Raw genomic sequence first — 16,511 nt, 5'->3', positions numbered from 1 at the left:
CCTCGGTTGTTTTATTCTTCACGACCGCTGCGCCCTCCTGGGCCACAGCAACCGAGCCCCCGCAGTGAGACCTGCCTGCAGGTTGCCCCTGAGCCCAGCACCCAGTACGGGGATCCCTGTGAAGCACACCGGCTGGGGCCGGGTGACCTGTCGCCCAGAGGGGCATCGGGAGTGGGGAAGACACGCTCGCTCACGGAGACGCAGTTAGTAATTTTAAGGGAGTGTCAGCTGGAGTGAATGGAAACCATTAGGACGTATTCCTGGAAGCGCCGCGCCCCCCGCCAGAGCGCCCTTTGGTGGAGGCACGCTGGGGCTGCGAGCCACATTTCCGCCGGGTCCTCATTTTACCATTTTCCCGGCGCCCCAGCTAGATGGGGATCGCAGGGCCAGTGGGGGGAGCACGAATTTGGGGGACGAAGGGATTAACTACAGAGTAACAAAACAGGGTTTATCCTCTAGGTTCAGGGGGCTGTTTGGGAAAGAGGGGTCCCGCCTGGGTTTGGGGGGCCGGGCACCGCCCGAGGAGCAGCCGCGCAAGCCTCTCCCGCTCCTCTTCCCTGCTCGGCAAACACCCTGAAGGAATGAGGTCACGTGGGTGAGTGGTGGGCGGGACCTACTCTTGTCTGGAGGAAAAAAGCCATTTTGTCTCCCCCCCAACTCCGGTCCCTCCCCTCCCCCTCTGTCCCCTCCCCTCCCCTCTCTCCCTCCCACCCCAAGCTGCTCTCACAAACTCCTTTCTTAGCGTAGGTTTCTCCCCTCCCGCCGCCCGAGCGAGCGACACGGCTGCTGCCCCCCTCCCCTCCCTCCCTTCCCTTCCCTCCCATCCCCCCCTCCCCGAGACCCACCGGACCCCGAACCCAGGTAAGCGGACGCGGACTCCGGCTTCCTTCCCTTCTCCTGCCCTATAACCGTCTGGGGATGGGAATAGGTGCCGGTCCATCCTTCCCCGCAAGCCCCACGGGAGAGGGAGCCACAAACCCGGCCTGCTGGTGTCCCCCCTCCCGCCCCGCCAGCCCCTGTCCAAGCTCGCTCCGTCCGCCTTTCTTTCTCCCTTTTTTCTGTCCCCTTTTCCCTTTCCTCCTTTCCAAGATGGCCGAAGTAGATTCCCCCTCTAACGATCTGGCATCTCCCTCGACCACCACCTCTTTGTGCAGCAGCCCCCTGGTAGACCTGCTCCAGAGGTAGCGAGGGGGAGGGTCCCGGACAGCTAGGAGGGCTTTGGGGGGTACGCGCTGGGATGGATCTTGGTCCTCCTGGTCTCCCCCGGAACCAGAGCCTTTCCTGGTTTTAGCCAGTCTACTCGTTTGGGTCTGGGCAGGGGTCGCCTCTCCAGAGGGCAGTGGGGCATCATGGACGCGTGAAGATTTCAGGCCGGGAGGAAGGGGACACGGTTTTCGGATCGGATCGTTGTGAGGCCGGGGGAGGGCGCCCTTCTCTGCCGGGGTCCTGGTCCTCTCGGGCACCTCCTACCCGGGTCCCTTCCCGGGTCCCAGTGCAGGGCGCCCCGCCCCCTCTCTGAACCACCTCAGCAGAGCTTTCCACTAACACCTCTTCTGGGCTCCCGACTAAAGTTTGACCCTAGGGAAGGAGGAAGAGGTCGCTCAGTCCCTGGGGGTCCCTGATCCTTTGACCCCGGCTCCTGGGGAAGCCCGCGCAGAGCGACTAGAATGAAAATGGGGGGACATTTATCACGCTTATTTCCCTTTGCCAACTGGAGCATGAAGGATTTGGAAAACTGGCCCCTCTTGCACTGGAGAAGCCACGGTCCTTTCCTCCCCAGACCCTCCTCCTACTGCTAACTCGGAGGGACTGGGACCCTGAGCTTGTAGACACCCGGTGGGTGCCTCTTGCCTCCACGGTGTGCCTCCGCATTCCATCCCTTCCTCTCCCTCCTGCACTCCGTCCATCTGCCCAGAATTGTTCCGATTGGCTTGAGGGGGAAGGAGGCTTGGAGTTGGGAGCGAATTTGCCTCTAAATATTGTAGAAGTATTCCCCCTTACTTTCTGGGGGGTGTTTTGCCCCTCAGAGCCCCATCTCCCCCATACTGCCTCAGTCTCTCCAGCGCTCACGTCGCTGGGGGAGGGGCGTCCTGGTTACTCCCACTGTCTGTTGCCTCCTGCTGTGGGCCTCTAGCAGTTTGTGCTGTTCCTGAAACTCTGATTTGTCTCCTCCCATCCCCTTCACTCTGCTCCAAGGTGTTATTACTTGGAGAAGGAGTATAAAGCCAGCTCTGTTGTAGCCTTTCAGTGGGGAGGTTTTCCCAGGGGTTTCCTGGTTTGATGTTGGGGCTTAAAGCCTTAGAACTGTATTTGGAATTAGGCAGGAAACAGACTTCAGGATCCAGACCTTGTGTAATTGTGTAGAGCTTAAGTTGAAGTCTTGGGAGATGTGCAGGAAAGGGACTTTGCTGCCCCTGGCCTCCCCTGAGAGATCTTGGTTGATGGAACAGTTGCCATGGGAATGGAGAGAGCCTGAACAGGAAGAGGTTACATCTTTGTGCAGGTCAGATGCCCGCAGCAGCTCTCCAGCCTCTGGCCCTGGAGCTGGGTTGGGAGCTGAATTGCCTTTGTTGCTAGAACACTTATAATTTACACTGGCAGGATAAGGGATGCACAAAAGGTTAGTGTGTGTTTGCAGCTTTGGTTTCAGGCAGGGACGTCAGGGTAGTGGGCTTCTGGATGGGAAGGGATTGATGGGGATGACTTGTATATCTGGCAAGTGTAGGCCAGGTTGAGTCTTGCTGTATGTGTGGTGGGGTGTGTCTGGCCTGGTGGGTCTGGCCAAGTGTCTGTCTAGAGTGTGTGTGTGTGTGTGGGGGGGTGGGTTTCCAGCCTATCTAACCTTGTGTGTTGTAAGTGTAAGAGACGGAGGGGGTGTGTCTGGCTCTCTGTGTATATATCTGACAATGTGTTGCTTTGTGCATATATTTTGGGTTTTTGTCTTTGTTTGATCTTAGGGAACTCAAAGGTGGTAAAGGAAGGGAGAGAGGGAGGGTACGGAGGTCTTTTTCCAAGGTAGTGGGATGCAGCAGGGAGAGAAAGGAGCAGAGCTCTGTGCTATTGCCAAGGGTCAGGGAAAGTTGAGAAAGTCAGTGTCCCAGGCAGAACCCCAGGGCCCCAAACAAATACACGGGATTTACACAGTTGGGCCCACGAGGCTGGGAGAGGAATGGAGTCTGAAGATTGAGGGTGTATGTCTTATTGGCTTGCTGTGCTTCCATGGAGCTTGGTTTCCCTATCTGTACTGTGGAGGGGGATAGGCTCGGCTCCCTCTTCCTCCTTAAAGACTAGAATGGTGCTGATGGTCTTGCTGTGAGCCGGCTTTGACTTCCTCCCAGAAGGCCTGTTGGGTGGTTCTCCTGCCCTTCCTTAAGCCCAGATGGGGTTAAGCAGGCTTCTTTAGATGAGCAGGGAGCCCCACTGAGTGCCAGTGTGGCGCAGGAGGCAGGCAGATTTCTTGTCCAGGACTGCTACTGGTTTGCTGTGTGACCTTAGACAAGTCACTTCACTCTGAGTTTCTTCATCTGTAAAATGAGAGGATTAGACAAGATGCTTTCTAAGATACCTTCCATCTTTGCTAGTCACATCTGGATGTGACCTTGAATGACTTTTCCCAAGACCAGGAGACAATAGTGAAGTAATGAGGCTGATCTCATTTAGAGGAGAGGAAGGGCAAAGAGTACTGCAGCTGCCGTCCCAGGAGCAGCAGGGACCTCTGGGTTATCAGAAGCCAGCTTCTTCTGCAGAAGGGACATGAAGAAACTGGCAGGGAGAGGACTGATTGTGGGCCGGCTTCCACAGTGGAGTGTGAAAATGGAGAGGTGTAGGGTCTGTTAGGAGGCTTTGAGGAAAGATACTTGCCAGGCTTGAATGGCAAGGGTTCGGATTGGGTGCTGTGTGCCCATTAGTCGCCTCCAGGACAAGGAACTGGGGCCTCTTAAGGAGCACACCCTTGCTAAGACAGTGGGGTTGAGGACAGAAGTTAACAAAGGACCTCGACTCTGGCTAGGGGAAGGGGGTGTTGGGGTGTCAGTGTGCAGGTCCATTGGGGGAACATAGTTGGGATTGGCTGTTAAAGCCCCCCCCACAGCTCCATTTCCTAATATCTCTGTTCCCCTTCTTCTGTCTCCCACTTTCATCTTCAGGCTCTTCCCCTACAGTGATGACAGCTGGACATCACCCTCTTCCCTCACTCTGCTGCCCACAGAACACCACCATTTGTATCTGGGGAGGAACTGGGAGTCAGGAACGTGGGGCCCAGTCCTGGGGCGGGGGTGATGGGAAGGGGATTCTCTGTGGAAACAGAGCTCCTGTTTACAGTTGCTCTTGGCACTTGCTGGCAGGGCCCTGCAGGTAACCATGGCAATCAGGTGAGGAGCCAATCAGTGCTTCTCCCCACCCCCAGCCCCAGAGGTGGCATTCTGAGGCCCTGGGGATGGGGGGTGGCAAGAGGAGCATTTCACTCTGTAAGCACCTCAGTTCTTTCTCTCACTTTTCTCTTGGTCCAGAAAGGGGCCTGGAGGACAGTCTTGGTCTGAATTCTCACTGACCACTGGATGGAGATGGTGAGGGGTGTGGCTGTTTGTAGCGTCTGGCTTTTTTTTTTTCTTGCAGATTTTTGTCTTGTTTCTTTTTCAGACAGGATCTCACTTAACTGCGTAGGGCCTGTCTAAGTTGCTGATGCTGTCCTTGAACTTGCAGTCCTCCTGCATCAGCCTCTTGAGCTGCTGGGACTACAGGCATGCACCACTGTGCCTGGCTACTCCTAGAGTTCTTAAGAGCAAGTGTCTGTTTCAGAAACACAGCAAGTGTGTGAATGAGGGGCTAAAGCAGTGTGTAGAGCCTGCCTGTTTGTAGGTGTATGCAGGTGTGGGTGAGAGAGAGAAAGATGGGAGCAGGATTACCTCAGGCTGTCTGGACCCCCAGCATTGAGTTCTACTGTGTTTAGTTTCTGGCTGTGCATGCACACATATGTTGATACATCTGGACACCGACATACACAGGACAAGCAGTCCACCAAGTACCATTGGAGGCCCAGATGGCACGTACACATAGGATAGATGTTACACATGCTCAGAGAGACAGCCACTCGGAGTTTGTTCTCTCCTCTGGATGGTTGTAATAATATTTGGGCATCTTGCCAGGTACAGGGTTACTATGGAAACAGCTAAACAGTGGAGTAGCCAGCAGCCTTCTGCGTAATTGTGAAGGGGACCCATGTAGGGAGGGCTGGCTGAGGCCACCCTATGTGGAGTGGAAACCCCTTTCCTTCCTCAGGCTGGGTCTGTAGGCCCCAGGGTCCTTTGGGCTAGCTCTGAGGCCAGCTTGTTCCGTTCTGGCTGCTCTGTACCTTGGTGTCTGTCCCCTGACATGTGGCCTTTGTGTCCTTCCATCTCTTTTGGTCTCTGGCCAGGTGCCCTGGGCCTCTGGTGGCTGTTTGGGTCCTGGCCAGACTCATCGTAGGGTCTCTATAGAAACTGCTGATCCTGGCTGTGAATGTCTTGTCCTAGAAAACTCAGTGTGGTGGCTTTAAAAGAACTCTTTCTGGAAAAGAGAAATGGGTGTGAGCCTATTGTACAGGAGCTGCTGGGGCTTGGCCACCCTCCCACGCCCCACTCCTGGGCTTTCACTCTGGGAAAGAGGAGGACGGGAAGGGGCCCAGCCCTTCTAGGAGCAGGTTTGGTTTATGAACTGAGAAAGTATGGCAGCCAGTCCAGAGCCAGCCCCGGACTGACCTCCAGGCCCCGCCAGGGAGCTAAGGGCAGATAACTTTCTGCCCAGCTTTGACAGGCATCTAGGAGAACCTACCTGTAGGTCTGATGCTGGACAGCCTGTGGACAGGCAGCAGAGATGTCTCCAGGGTGGGAGACAGTGGAGTGGCAGTGGCCACATGGGGAAATTCCTGGTGTGCATGAAAGGGTGGATCTAGAATACGAATGTATCCACGTGTACAGTGGCTTATTGGTTGGGTCCAGTGGGAGGGATTCCTGTGCTGCGGACAGTAGCAATCTTGCCCAGGCTCTTTGACTGCTGTCACCTGTAGAGTCCAGGGTTGGACCTGGGGTTAGGCTGGACCTCTTTCCCAACTTGGGGCATGGAGGGACTATCTTCAGTGTTCCCTGTCTGAGTACCAGGCCTGGAAGCCAAATGGTCAGCATAGAGGGAATTTCCAGGGAGCTGCCTATATCAGGTGACTTTGGGCAGGGGGTGCTCTGGGGCCTAATTTAGCCACACAGCCAGGACCAGTGATAGGTGCCACCACCAAATAGGGCAGCCTATGCTGTGGTGTTTCCAGGGCAGGCTTCCTGGAGAGGAGCAGAGAGGCCTTGCAGTGGGTGGAGGGATAGAGAGATGGGAATAATTTATTCTTCCCTTCTTACATTCCTTGAAGTTCAGGGAAATGGCTTATTTACCTGAGTTTCCTCATAGCTCCTAGTACTCTGTATGTTTGACCACTTGAGTGGATATGGATCAGAATCAGGAAGATTTTTTTAATTATTTTTTGCAGTGCTGGGGATTAAACCCAGGGGTACTTTACCACTGAGCCACATCCCCCAGCTCCCCTCCCCTCCTTTTTTTTAAAGACAGCATCTCTAAATTGCCCAGGCTGACCTCAGACTTATGATCCTCCTGCCTCAGCCATTGGGATTACAGGTGTGTGCCACTGCACCTGGCAGGATTGGAGAGATTTTTAAAACCCCTGCTCAGGCTGGGGGTGTAGGTCAGTGGTAGAGCTGTTAACTAGCATGTGCAATGCCCTAACTTCAATCCCTAGCACTGCAAAATTAAAAATGAAGAATAAGGGCTGGGGATGTGGCTCAAGCGGTAGTGTGCTCGCCTGGCATGTGTGTGGCCCAGGTTCGATCCTCAGCACCACATACAAACAAAGATGCTGTGTCCGCCAATAACTAAAAAATAAATATTAAAGTTCTCTCTCTCTCTCTCCTTAAAAAATAAATAAATAAATAAATAAAATAAAAATGAAGAATAAAAGTAAAAACCCTGCTGTCTTCCATTTTCCTGACTCCACACATCCTCTGAGGAGTTGAGTAGTACTTCTTATGATTTAACTTTAATCTTTCCTGCTGCTTCTAAGATGAAGCATGACCTTGTTGCTCAAGGTCACATGAATCTCCTGAGCCCCTAGGTACCCAGTGAACACTCAGAGGACAAGAGAGAACCAGCCACATGAACACACCCCGTCCTACCTTGAAGGCAAAGAGGAGCTTGGGCTCCAGGAGAGCTGTTAGAGGGGGGTGTTGGATCTCAGGTTTCTGATTCATTTTCCATTTTCCAGAGTGAAGCTCCCAAGCCCCCCCAGTCCCCCCAGCCCCAGACCTGGCATCATGCATCGGACCACACGGATCAAAATCACGGAGCTGAACCCTCACCTCATGTGTGCCCTCTGTGGGGGATACTTCATTGATGCAACCACTATTGTGGAGTGCTTGCATTCCTGTGAGTTGGGTGCAGGGTGGGCAGCCTCTGGGCCCAGGTTGGGGGGCGCTGCAGGGAAGATGGACAATAAGCTCCTGCCCTGGAGAGCTGACGCCCATGTGCCTACTGGGAAGCCCTAGGTCATGGACAAGCCTGGGAGGGATAACTTGGGGCAGGGATTGTCTCTTCCCAGAAGTTCATTTCAGGAACTGGCATCTGGAATCTCAGATCTCTTGAATCTGTGTGGCTGAAATTTCATACTCTCAAGGTGCAGGTGTCCCTCGTTTGCACATAGTCTTGGTTGCAAGAGGTCAAATACCTAGGAGGGCTCTTAACAGGCTGACTCTTGTTTTGTACTCCATCAGGGGGCCTGGAACTGGAAGCTCACTTTTAAATATTTATTTATTTATTTAGTTGTAGTTGAACACAACATCTTTATTTATTTATGTTTTTGTGATGCTGAGCCTCGCACGTTTGAGGTGAGCGCTCTACCGCTGAGCCACAACCCCAGCCCCCATTGAAGCTCACTTTATATGTTGTGTAGGACACCAACCTGTCTCATACACAAAACACACAAGACCCATCCTTTCCCAAGGATGGACAAGGGAAAGTACAGAACATGTATTACCATGCCCGGCCTCTGAACAGCCCTGAACTGCTGGGACAAGGTGGAGAAGAGAAGATGCCTGAATCTGAGCAGAGGGAATGGGGACTGGTCCTGGGGTAGGAAAGGGGCGCTGACTGTCCTCTCTCTGTCCATACCCCCCAAGTCTGCAAAACTTGCATCGTGCGTTACCTGGAGACCAACAAATACTGCCCCATGTGTGATGTGCAGGTCCATAAAACCCGACCGCTGCTGAGTATCAGGTGGGCCTGGCATTGCTCCCCCTGCCACTACCCAGCTGCTAGGTCAGCCTACCTCTGTCCCCTCATCCTCTTTGCCTCCTGCAGCCAGGGCAGCTGGTCAGGAGAAGTAGGGCCTGGACTCTGTCCCTCCCCTCCCTCTTGGTTACTCCTAGCTTATAGGCTAAGAAATACTAGGAAGTCCGAGGCCTGGGCACCGGGTGTAGGGAAGGGTTGGAAGAGGGTCCCAGGCTGGGGATAGTAGGATGATGTGACTATTGATAGTCCCTGAACTTTTTTCCCAGATCTGACAAAACCCTCCAAGACATAGTCTACAAATTGGTCCCTGGGCTTTTCAAAGGTATTTGTGTCCCCTTCTCCCCTCCCCCCTCTCCTGTCCTCTCCTAGTCTCCTGCACTCTTACCCTGCTTCTTCCTTCTTCCAGATGAGATGAAACGGCGACGAGATTTCTACGCAGCGTACCCCCTGACAGAGGGTGAGTGTGCGCATGCCTATTCCTGGGCCTGTGCCAGGAGGTAGGGTTGCCTAACCCCATGCATCCTCCCACAGGGCACCCCACTCCCCTGCTGAGAGGGTGGCCGGGCTCACCTGACTGAGCTTTGTGACCCTCTGTCCCTTGTGAGCCTCCTCCCCCCTACCTCCCACTCACCCCCCAAGCTCTTTCTGCAGTCCCTAATGGCTCCAATGAGGACCGCGGTGAGGTCTTGGAGCAGGAGAAGGGGGCGCTGAGTGATGACGAGATTGTCAGCCTCTCCATCGAGTTCTACGAAGGTGTCAGGCAAGTCCAGTCCAGGCCTGGGCTGGCCCCATCTGCTGGGAGCCCTCAATGTGTGTGCGGTGAGGGGTCCTGCCTGCTCCAGGGTTGCTCTAGCTTTCTTCTTTCTCCTTCTCCAGGGACCGGGAGGAGAAGAAGGGCCCCCTGGAGAATGGGGATGGGGACAAGGAGAAGGTGAATGCTGGGGCCTGCCCAGGAGTGGGCTGTGGGCTGTGAGGTAGTGCCTGGGGGGCCCCTCACAGGCATCTCTCCCCAGCAGACAGGGGTGCGCTTCCTGCGATGCCCAGCAGCCATGACCGTCATGCACCTTGCCAAGTTCCTTCGCAACAAGATGGATGTACCCAGCAAGTACAAGGTGAGTCCTGGGCCTTCTCAAAACAGGAGCGTCTTTGTGAGAGGGTCTGACAGTCTGCACCCCAACTATTGCTCAGGGCTGGCTTGGCGTCATCGGGGGCTGGTGTGACTGTGTTACAGCCTATAGAGAAGGGTGGTTGAACCCAGGATTAGGGTGGCATAGTCTATGTCTGCTGAAGTCATTGTACAGAGGTGCTTGGGGTGAGGGTGTATGTGCACTCACACTTACACACTCAGAATTGTGGAAGAGGTGTACAGGTGAAAATATAGGGCCAGCTGGCTGTGGGAGGGCCAGCTCTAGGACAGGGCTTCCCAGACTTGAATGTGTACATGATGGCCAGGAGATCTTGTTGAAAGGCAGGTTCTGGTGCATTCAGTTCTACATTTCTAGTGAGCTTCTAAGTGCTGCCAATGTGGAAGGTAAACGGACCACCAGGACTGCGCTTTGAGTAGCAAGGCTCAGATAGTGAATCCTAAACTCTGCTGTACCTAGTCCTGTGTCTATAGTGAGCCACCTCCGGATTCACCTGTTAGGTCAGCGTCTCTGGGGCTGGGATACAGGCTTTGATGGTTTTTTTAAGCTCCCCTGGCCAGTCCATTGTGCATCCAAGGGTGACAGCCAGTGGCCAGGAGTTCCTTCCAGCCTTGTTAGGTCTTCGGGGACGCCTGCCGGAGAGGAGGGGACTGACAGCTATGTGGATGGCTGGGGCTGAGCAGCAACTTTTCTGGATTCCATCCCACCTGTGGTCAGATGTTACGTGGGGACAGCTCTGATGGGGAAGTCAAATCCACATGACGGCCCTCAGTAGCGAAGGCCACATGCAATCCACCCTCCACGTTGCCCCACCTCCCAGTCCTGCACCTGGCCAGGCTCACAGTATCCACCCCTTCCCTCCCCAGGTGGAGGTTCTTTATGAGGACGAGCCCCTAAAGGAATACTACACCCTCATGGATATCGCCTACATCTACCCCTGGCGACGGGTGAGCTGGGCAGGGTGCAGGGTGGAGGTAGGCATTAGTTTGTGACCACAGTGACCACTCGGGCTATCCTCTTCAACCCTCCCTTGTGTCCATCCCTTGTCTTGGGAGCTGGATGTGTCTGGGATTGTCTGTCATACCAGGTCAGCCTCTGGCCCTCTCTTGCTGATTAAACTCCCACACTCAGGAGAAAGGGCTCTTCTGGCCCATTCTGTGCTAATTTGGGGTCAGAAATAGGTGGCTGCCAGGAGCAAATATTGCTTTCTATATTCTATTTCCTGTCTCCTCTTTTTCTTTCCAAGCCCCCGTCTCTCTGGGTCTTTGTGTGTCCCTCTGTCTCTGCCTCTTGCTTTGTTCGCCTCCTTTGCTCTGCTGGTCTCCCCTCTGAAAGGCCCATATCTTCTCTTTGTTCTTGTGTGGGCACTTTGGGGTGGGGCTGGTGGCTCCCTGGTTAGCCTTTCTCCTGATACCCTCTGTCCCTGCCTTTCTCCATCTCCCTCTCACCACAGAATGGCCCTCTCCCTCTAAAGTACCGTGTTCAGCCAGCCTGCAAGCGACTCACCTTGCCCACAGTGCCCACTCCTTCAGAGGGCACCAACACCAGCGGGGCATCCGAGTGTGAGTCAGTCAGCGACAAGGCTCCTAGCCCTGCCACCCTGCCGGCCACTTCCTCCTCCCTACCCAGCCCTGCCACTCCCTCCCATGGCTCTCCCAGCTCCCACGGCCCCCCAGCCCCCCACCCTACCTCCCCCACTCCCCCTTCGACAGCCAGTGGGGCCACCACAGCTGCCAACGGGGGTGCCTCGAACTGCCTGCAGACACCATCCTCCACCAGCAGGGGGCGGAAGATGACTGTCAACGGAGCTCCTGTGCCCCCTTTAACTTGAGGAAAGGGGTCCTTTCCCTCCTTTGCAGCCACCTCTCCCTCCTTTCACTTTTTCTGGGCCTTTTTTCCACCTCTTCTACTTTACCCAGCTCCTCCCACCGTAGAAGTGGGAGGTGGGTTTTATAAATAAATCTATATATATATATGTACATAGGAAAGACCAAATATACATACTTATTTTCTATGGACCAACCAGATTAATTTAAATGCCACGGAGCGGTGGGGAGAACTGTGTGTGTGTGTGTGTGTGTGTGTGTTTCATTTTTAGGGGGTCTTGTGTAGTTTGCTCTGCTCTTTGGGGGTTGCCTGGAGGTGAATTCAAGGGGCCACTGGAAGTTGGGTAAAGCCCTACTCCATTTCTCCCTGTTTCCCAAGGCAGATGGGATGTTGAGGGACCCCACCAGCCCCCAAAGCTTTAGACACAGCTCTATCTGGCCCGGTACGGGGTCCACCATGTTTCTCTACCCATCTTGGCTGCTGTCCTGCCCCTGCCCAGCCCCCCATTGCTGAATGTCCAGAGATTTTTGAAGACAGTGCCTTTTACAAGTGCAGTTTGTCCCCTGGATCTGAGGAGCAAGTGGGCAGCGAGAAGGCATCTCCCTCACCTCCTCATGCAGTGGAAATCTTGTGCAAAGACTAGATAGTTCGGCCCTTTTCCCCTGTGTGTGTGGCCTTTGCATCATTTATCTTGTGGAAGAGAAGATTCAGGCATGGGGGATCCCAGCCCTGGAAAGTCCATGTGTGGCTTTAGCAACATGAACTGCTTCGCCCCTTCCTGCCCCTACCCTGGCCCAGGACCCTTACTTTCAAGACTGGTGGTGAAGCCTCACTTGGAGACCCAGAACGGAGGGGCAGGGATGAGGTTAACCTCAGACAAGCACAGACCCCAGGTTCTGCCAAAGGCAAATAGTCCTCCAGCCCCCCTCCTCACCCCCAGCTGAGGCCGAGTCAGGACAGTGACAGAGGCATCTAGAAGCACAACTCTGAGAGGTCAAAAGAGCGCCCCCTCAGGGGCAGGCCCCAGCAGACCCCTGCCCACCTGGTTTTCCTCCAATGTACATAGATCTGGGAGGAGGCCAGACTGTCACAAGGAGGTGTGTGGGGTTGGGAGCCCCCATGGCTTTGTCTGTACCTTGTCCTGTTTGAGGTCCTGTGACTGTACCCTCCTCTTGCACTGGGACATTTGTATTTCTTGGCTTTGTAATAAATGCTGCATCCTCCCTGGAGCCTGTAGTTCTTTGGGGAAGGGGACATGGGATAGGATGGGTGGCTCCCCTGACCTTACCATGCTTACGTGGAATTAATCTGAGGTGCCCCCCTGTAGCCTGCCAGGCAGCCTCAGCTCCCACACAGGTTAAAATGTGATACAGGAACGTACCTGTCCTCACCTCAGTGACCACAGAACACCACTCCAGGGAGTCATGCTTGTTTAATGCCACCTTCTCCACCAGCAGACCCTGAACCAGGGACCCCCTCCCAATTGCTGTGACTGGAGACCTTGGGTTGTGGGGAACGATTTCTAAACAAGCCAGCTGTGGGTACTGGGGCCCCGGGATGGTTCCTTCTTGGGCTTGGCACTCAGTTTCTTTCCCCACAAAGGGGGTGCCTGTCAGAGTCCTGGAATCAAGTAGCCACCCCCTCAGAGTGGGGAGCCTACTTCTGCCTTCTGCACCTGCTCGCTCCTGTGGGTGCCATCACAGTATGGGGGCCTCTGGGTGGCCTTGCAGGTACAGAGGGCCACCGTTCGGGTCTCCTGGGCCTTGAACTTGAGTGGGGATAAGCCAGTTCGTTGAAAGAAGTGGGAGCCATCACAGAAAGGCTGGTGGAGGGGAAAAAAAGAGTCATAAGACCTGAGCCCCCCTGCGGAGGCCAGGCAGAGCTAGCCCAGTAGTTAGGGTTCAGGCTCCAGAACAGCTTCACTGATAAGAGTAGATCTGTCATGAGGAAATAAAAACAAATGGTCATTATGTCCTTTGCCCATAGTAAGTTCAGTATTTACAGCATGCTGGGTGTGGTAGCCAGCCTCAGCAACTTAGTGAGACCCTGTCTCGAAATTAAACAAACAAACAAAAAAAATCGGGGTAGGGGGATGCTGGGGATGTAACACACGGTACAGTGTCCTGGTTTTCAATTCCCCATATTGGAAAAAAATAAGTATTTACAACTGTTAGTCTGCAGGGAAGTGGGGAACCCAGAGGACCAGGACCCAAGAGTTAAGATCAAAGGAAACCTCAGGTATTTACAATGTTGTACTAAGGTTTTGTTAGGCTCCGCTGAGCCTGTTTCTTCATGAAATTCATTTCCTTTCCCATGTTCCCAGGCTAAAAACTTCTCTGTATTGGAGAAGCGCTTCACAGTGCTTTAATACAGCAGGAGCAGTTCGTTTGGCTCCAGTAAATAATCAGGCATGTTAGGGAGGAAGGGATGCCCCAGGGTACCTGCCTGCCTGGTGCAGAAATAGGAATATCCCAGAACCCCTCTGAGCAGACTGAGTAATGGAAACTGAGGCCCAAAGAGGGGACTCACTTTGTTAGACCAGAACTGGAGCCAAGGCCTCTTGACCTTGGGACTAGGGTAGGATAAGAGCAAAGAAAGAAGTGAGCGAATAAAAATCAGCAACCTGACTCAAAGGGCATGGGCAGAGGCACATGTGCCAATCCACCCACACAGGCCACATTCCTCTGGCTGGCATGCCCTTGGCATTGTTCCACCTCACAAATACCTGCTTAAAGTCCACAGCATATCAGTGGTAAAGTGGTTCTCAGGACCCTGGATTGCTGACATTACCAACATGGCTTTGAGGAACAGTTATAAGTTCTGTACCAGAGGAAGGAAAGGGACTGAGGTCAAGAATATGGGTCAGATTCCTCCAGGAATGAAAGGCTCCTGGGCAGGAGAAGAGAGGATGCAAACAGGCCACAGGCTAAGAAGAAGGCAGGCTGTGGCAAGCAACTAGGAAAGTCACAGCTGCAGCAAAAGGGGAGGGTGTTCTGAAAAAGAGGAGCAGGAGTCAGGGGAAGGCTGGGTTTAAGGCAGAAAAGACAGGGCAGAATCTTCCCATGTGGGGATCTAAAGCTTGGGAAACTTTGCCCAGGAAGGAGAGGGGGGAAGTAGAGCTGGAGTCCAGATATATGCCCAGAGGAAGGACACAGGATTGGGACACTTGGACTCCAGTGCTCTGGCTGTGTGCTAAGCTGTTGTTGACAGCTTCATTTCAAGGGGAGCATGCAGACCAGCCAGCTCCAGGCCACTCGCTGGTAGTACTGCACTGGGAGCTACTGTTGCCCCTCAATCCCCCTGTTCTTCAGGTATATGCAGGAAGAGGAGGAGCAGGTGAGAGCTTTCAGAAGACACTGTATTATCCCCTGCTAGAGATGGCATGTGCATGGGAAGGGTGGCAGGAGTCTCACCTGTTTCTTGCTGCGGCCACATACACACCACCTGTAGGTTTTTCCAGCCACCAGATTCACCTTGATAGGTGTCTTTAGGGCCACCACAGACTTGGCTGGGGCTTTAGGGAACCATCGGTCCTGTGTCCAGGGAAGAAGATGGGGGGGTGGGGGTGGGGATCAGCTCAAGCCCTGGAAGCACAGTGTCCAATTTCCTGCTTGCCCTGGTGTATGGCAGGCTTCTGGGAGGCTGATGTATCAGCTACCACCTGGCAAGAGCATTCCCCCCAGGATGTGCTAAGGTCCATAACTTCCAGAGAGAAGGGATTTCAATGCCATGCATGCATTCCAGTTTTACCTCAAATCCTGGCTCCCACTTAAGTGCTGGCCCCAGGGCCAGGATCTTGCCAGCCTTTGGCAGGGCCACCTACACCTACAGCTTGGTTTGTCAGTGGGGCGCTTGGTTCCCACCCTGTGCTATCCGATCCACCCCACCTCTTCTAGAGCCAGTGGGCAACAGGAAAAAAGTGCTGGAAGATGGGAGCAGGGCCGTCCCTTCCTGGTTCCATTCCCTGGTCTCTGCCCTGAAGGTCTCTGGAACTAGGGAGGAGGACGACGCTAGGGATACTCACCAGCCAGGAGGAGATGTCCCGCCTCTGGTACAGGCAGAAGAGATGTGGAAACAAAAATAAAAATCAGTGGAGAGGGGAGGTCGAGGGAAGCCGTGTGGGCGTGAAGACCGGATAGGCCAAAGGGGCATGGGAGAAACAAGAGGGAAAGAAAAAGGGGTCACAGGAGAAGGAGCCTTGCGGGGCAGCTCCCGCATTTCGGCACTCTTTTGGGTGGACTGCGGAGGAAGGCGCTCAATGAAGGGCTGCAAAGCACAAGGCGGCCTGGGGACTCGGGACCCTTCGCTGAGAAGCGGGGCTTGGGAAAGGGCAGGGCCTGGCCTGGGCTCCGAGGACAGTGGGCCCGGAGAGGCAGGGCCTGGCGGCCCGAGGTCTAGGCGGAAGCGAGCGCGGAGCGAGGGCTGCTCACCCAGGTGCGGAGCGCCACCGGCCACAACATCCCTCCCATGTCGCGTAAGGCTGCCGCTCAGGCCGCGCTGACTCCGCCCCGTCCGGGTCACCTTCCTTCTCCGCTCCGCCCCCGGCCTGCCCAGCTACGCCGCAGCCCGGAAGACACCACCCCGCTGCGTGCGGGTGGAGTTGGGCCCCGCGGCCCGAAGTTCGGCAGGTGCCCGCCCACAGTCCCCGGCGGCTGCTCTGGGGTGCGCCCCGACCTCCCCCGCACTCCTGGGGTAGGGCGCATCTGCGGATGCGGTGCGCAGAGAGCTCCCAGACGAGCCAGACTTCGCCCCAGACGGGGCCGAAGACTCTAAGGCAGTTTCCAAAAGCATAGTGTGAGGACACCACATCACCCAGCCAGCTTGTTAAACACAGTCCCGCTGCCGGGCCCTGTAGGTTACATGGGCTGTTATCTGCATTTGTGTATACACCGGGCATCCAAATTCTGAAAGTGTCACAGACCATACCCCTGCCCTCCTCCCTGCAGGCCCCCACAAATGGCACCCCACTCCCCTTTCCCTTCTATAAAGCCAGAAGCGGGGTCTTTGAAGAATTTTTTTTTTTTTTGTAAAACATTCTTTTATTAAAAGAACAAGTGCTGTTTACGAACTGCCCTTCGTACAAATAACATCCGTTATACAAAGATACAAGATCCGGGTTATGCACAATTCCAGGCTTGGAGGTGGCACGGGGAGCATTGCCTTTGGGCTGAGGATACAAAGGAGGTTTTAGAAAGAATGAAAAAGGAGCCCCTGGGTTTG

General features: G+C 54.6%; 2 protein-coding genes across 4 annotated transcripts; one reads left to right on the top strand and one right to left on the bottom strand.

Annotated features, from left to right (window-relative positions):
* The first annotated feature begins 744 nt into the window (after positions 1-744).
* Pcgf2 (polycomb group ring finger 2) lies at positions 745-12,514 on the top strand. 3 transcript variants are annotated; one of them, XM_046420592.2, is made up of 11 exons: positions 745-861; positions 7,298-7,458; positions 8,208-8,304; positions 8,586-8,641; positions 8,726-8,776; positions 8,971-9,079; positions 9,196-9,250; positions 9,333-9,431; positions 10,331-10,411; positions 10,918-11,026; positions 11,177-12,514. In XM_046420592.2, the coding sequence occupies exons 2-11, from the start codon at positions 7,347-7,349 to the stop codon at positions 11,293-11,295; spliced, it is 888 nt and encodes a 295-aa protein (XP_046276548.1). In that variant the 5' UTR covers positions 745-861; positions 7,298-7,346; the 3' UTR covers positions 11,296-12,514. The 3 variants fall into 3 exon arrangements, with proteins under 3 accessions (XP_046276548.1, XP_046276547.1, XP_046276546.1); XM_046420591.2 differs by having other exon boundaries at positions 746-861; positions 9,336-9,431; positions 10,918-12,514; XM_046420590.2 differs by having other exon boundaries at positions 746-861; positions 10,918-12,514.
* A 190-nt stretch (positions 12,515-12,704) lies between these two features.
* On the bottom strand, positions 12,705-15,835 carry Cisd3 (CDGSH iron sulfur domain 3). Its single transcript, XM_046420342.2, has 4 exons — positions 15,722-15,835; positions 15,316-15,339; positions 14,705-14,824; positions 12,705-13,113 (listed from the first exon to the last, which is right to left on the bottom strand). The coding sequence occupies exons 1-4, from the start codon at positions 15,758-15,760 to the stop codon at positions 12,934-12,936; spliced, it is 363 nt and encodes a 120-aa protein (XP_046276298.1). The 5' UTR covers positions 15,761-15,835; the 3' UTR covers positions 12,705-12,933.
* Between the last annotated feature and the right edge of the window lie 676 nt (positions 15,836-16,511).

The sequence above is a fragment of the Marmota monax genome, unplaced genomic scaffold (genome assembly GCF_021218885.2).
Source record: "Marmota monax isolate L192 unplaced genomic scaffold, Marmota_monax_Labrador192_F-V1.1 WCK01_AAM20220418_F8-fsc00064, whole genome shotgun sequence".
Lineage (NCBI taxonomy): Eukaryota > Metazoa > Chordata > Mammalia > Rodentia > Sciuridae > Marmota > Marmota monax.
Note: the sequence above shows the minus strand (reverse complement) of the source record. Positions and strands in the feature narration are given on the sequence as shown.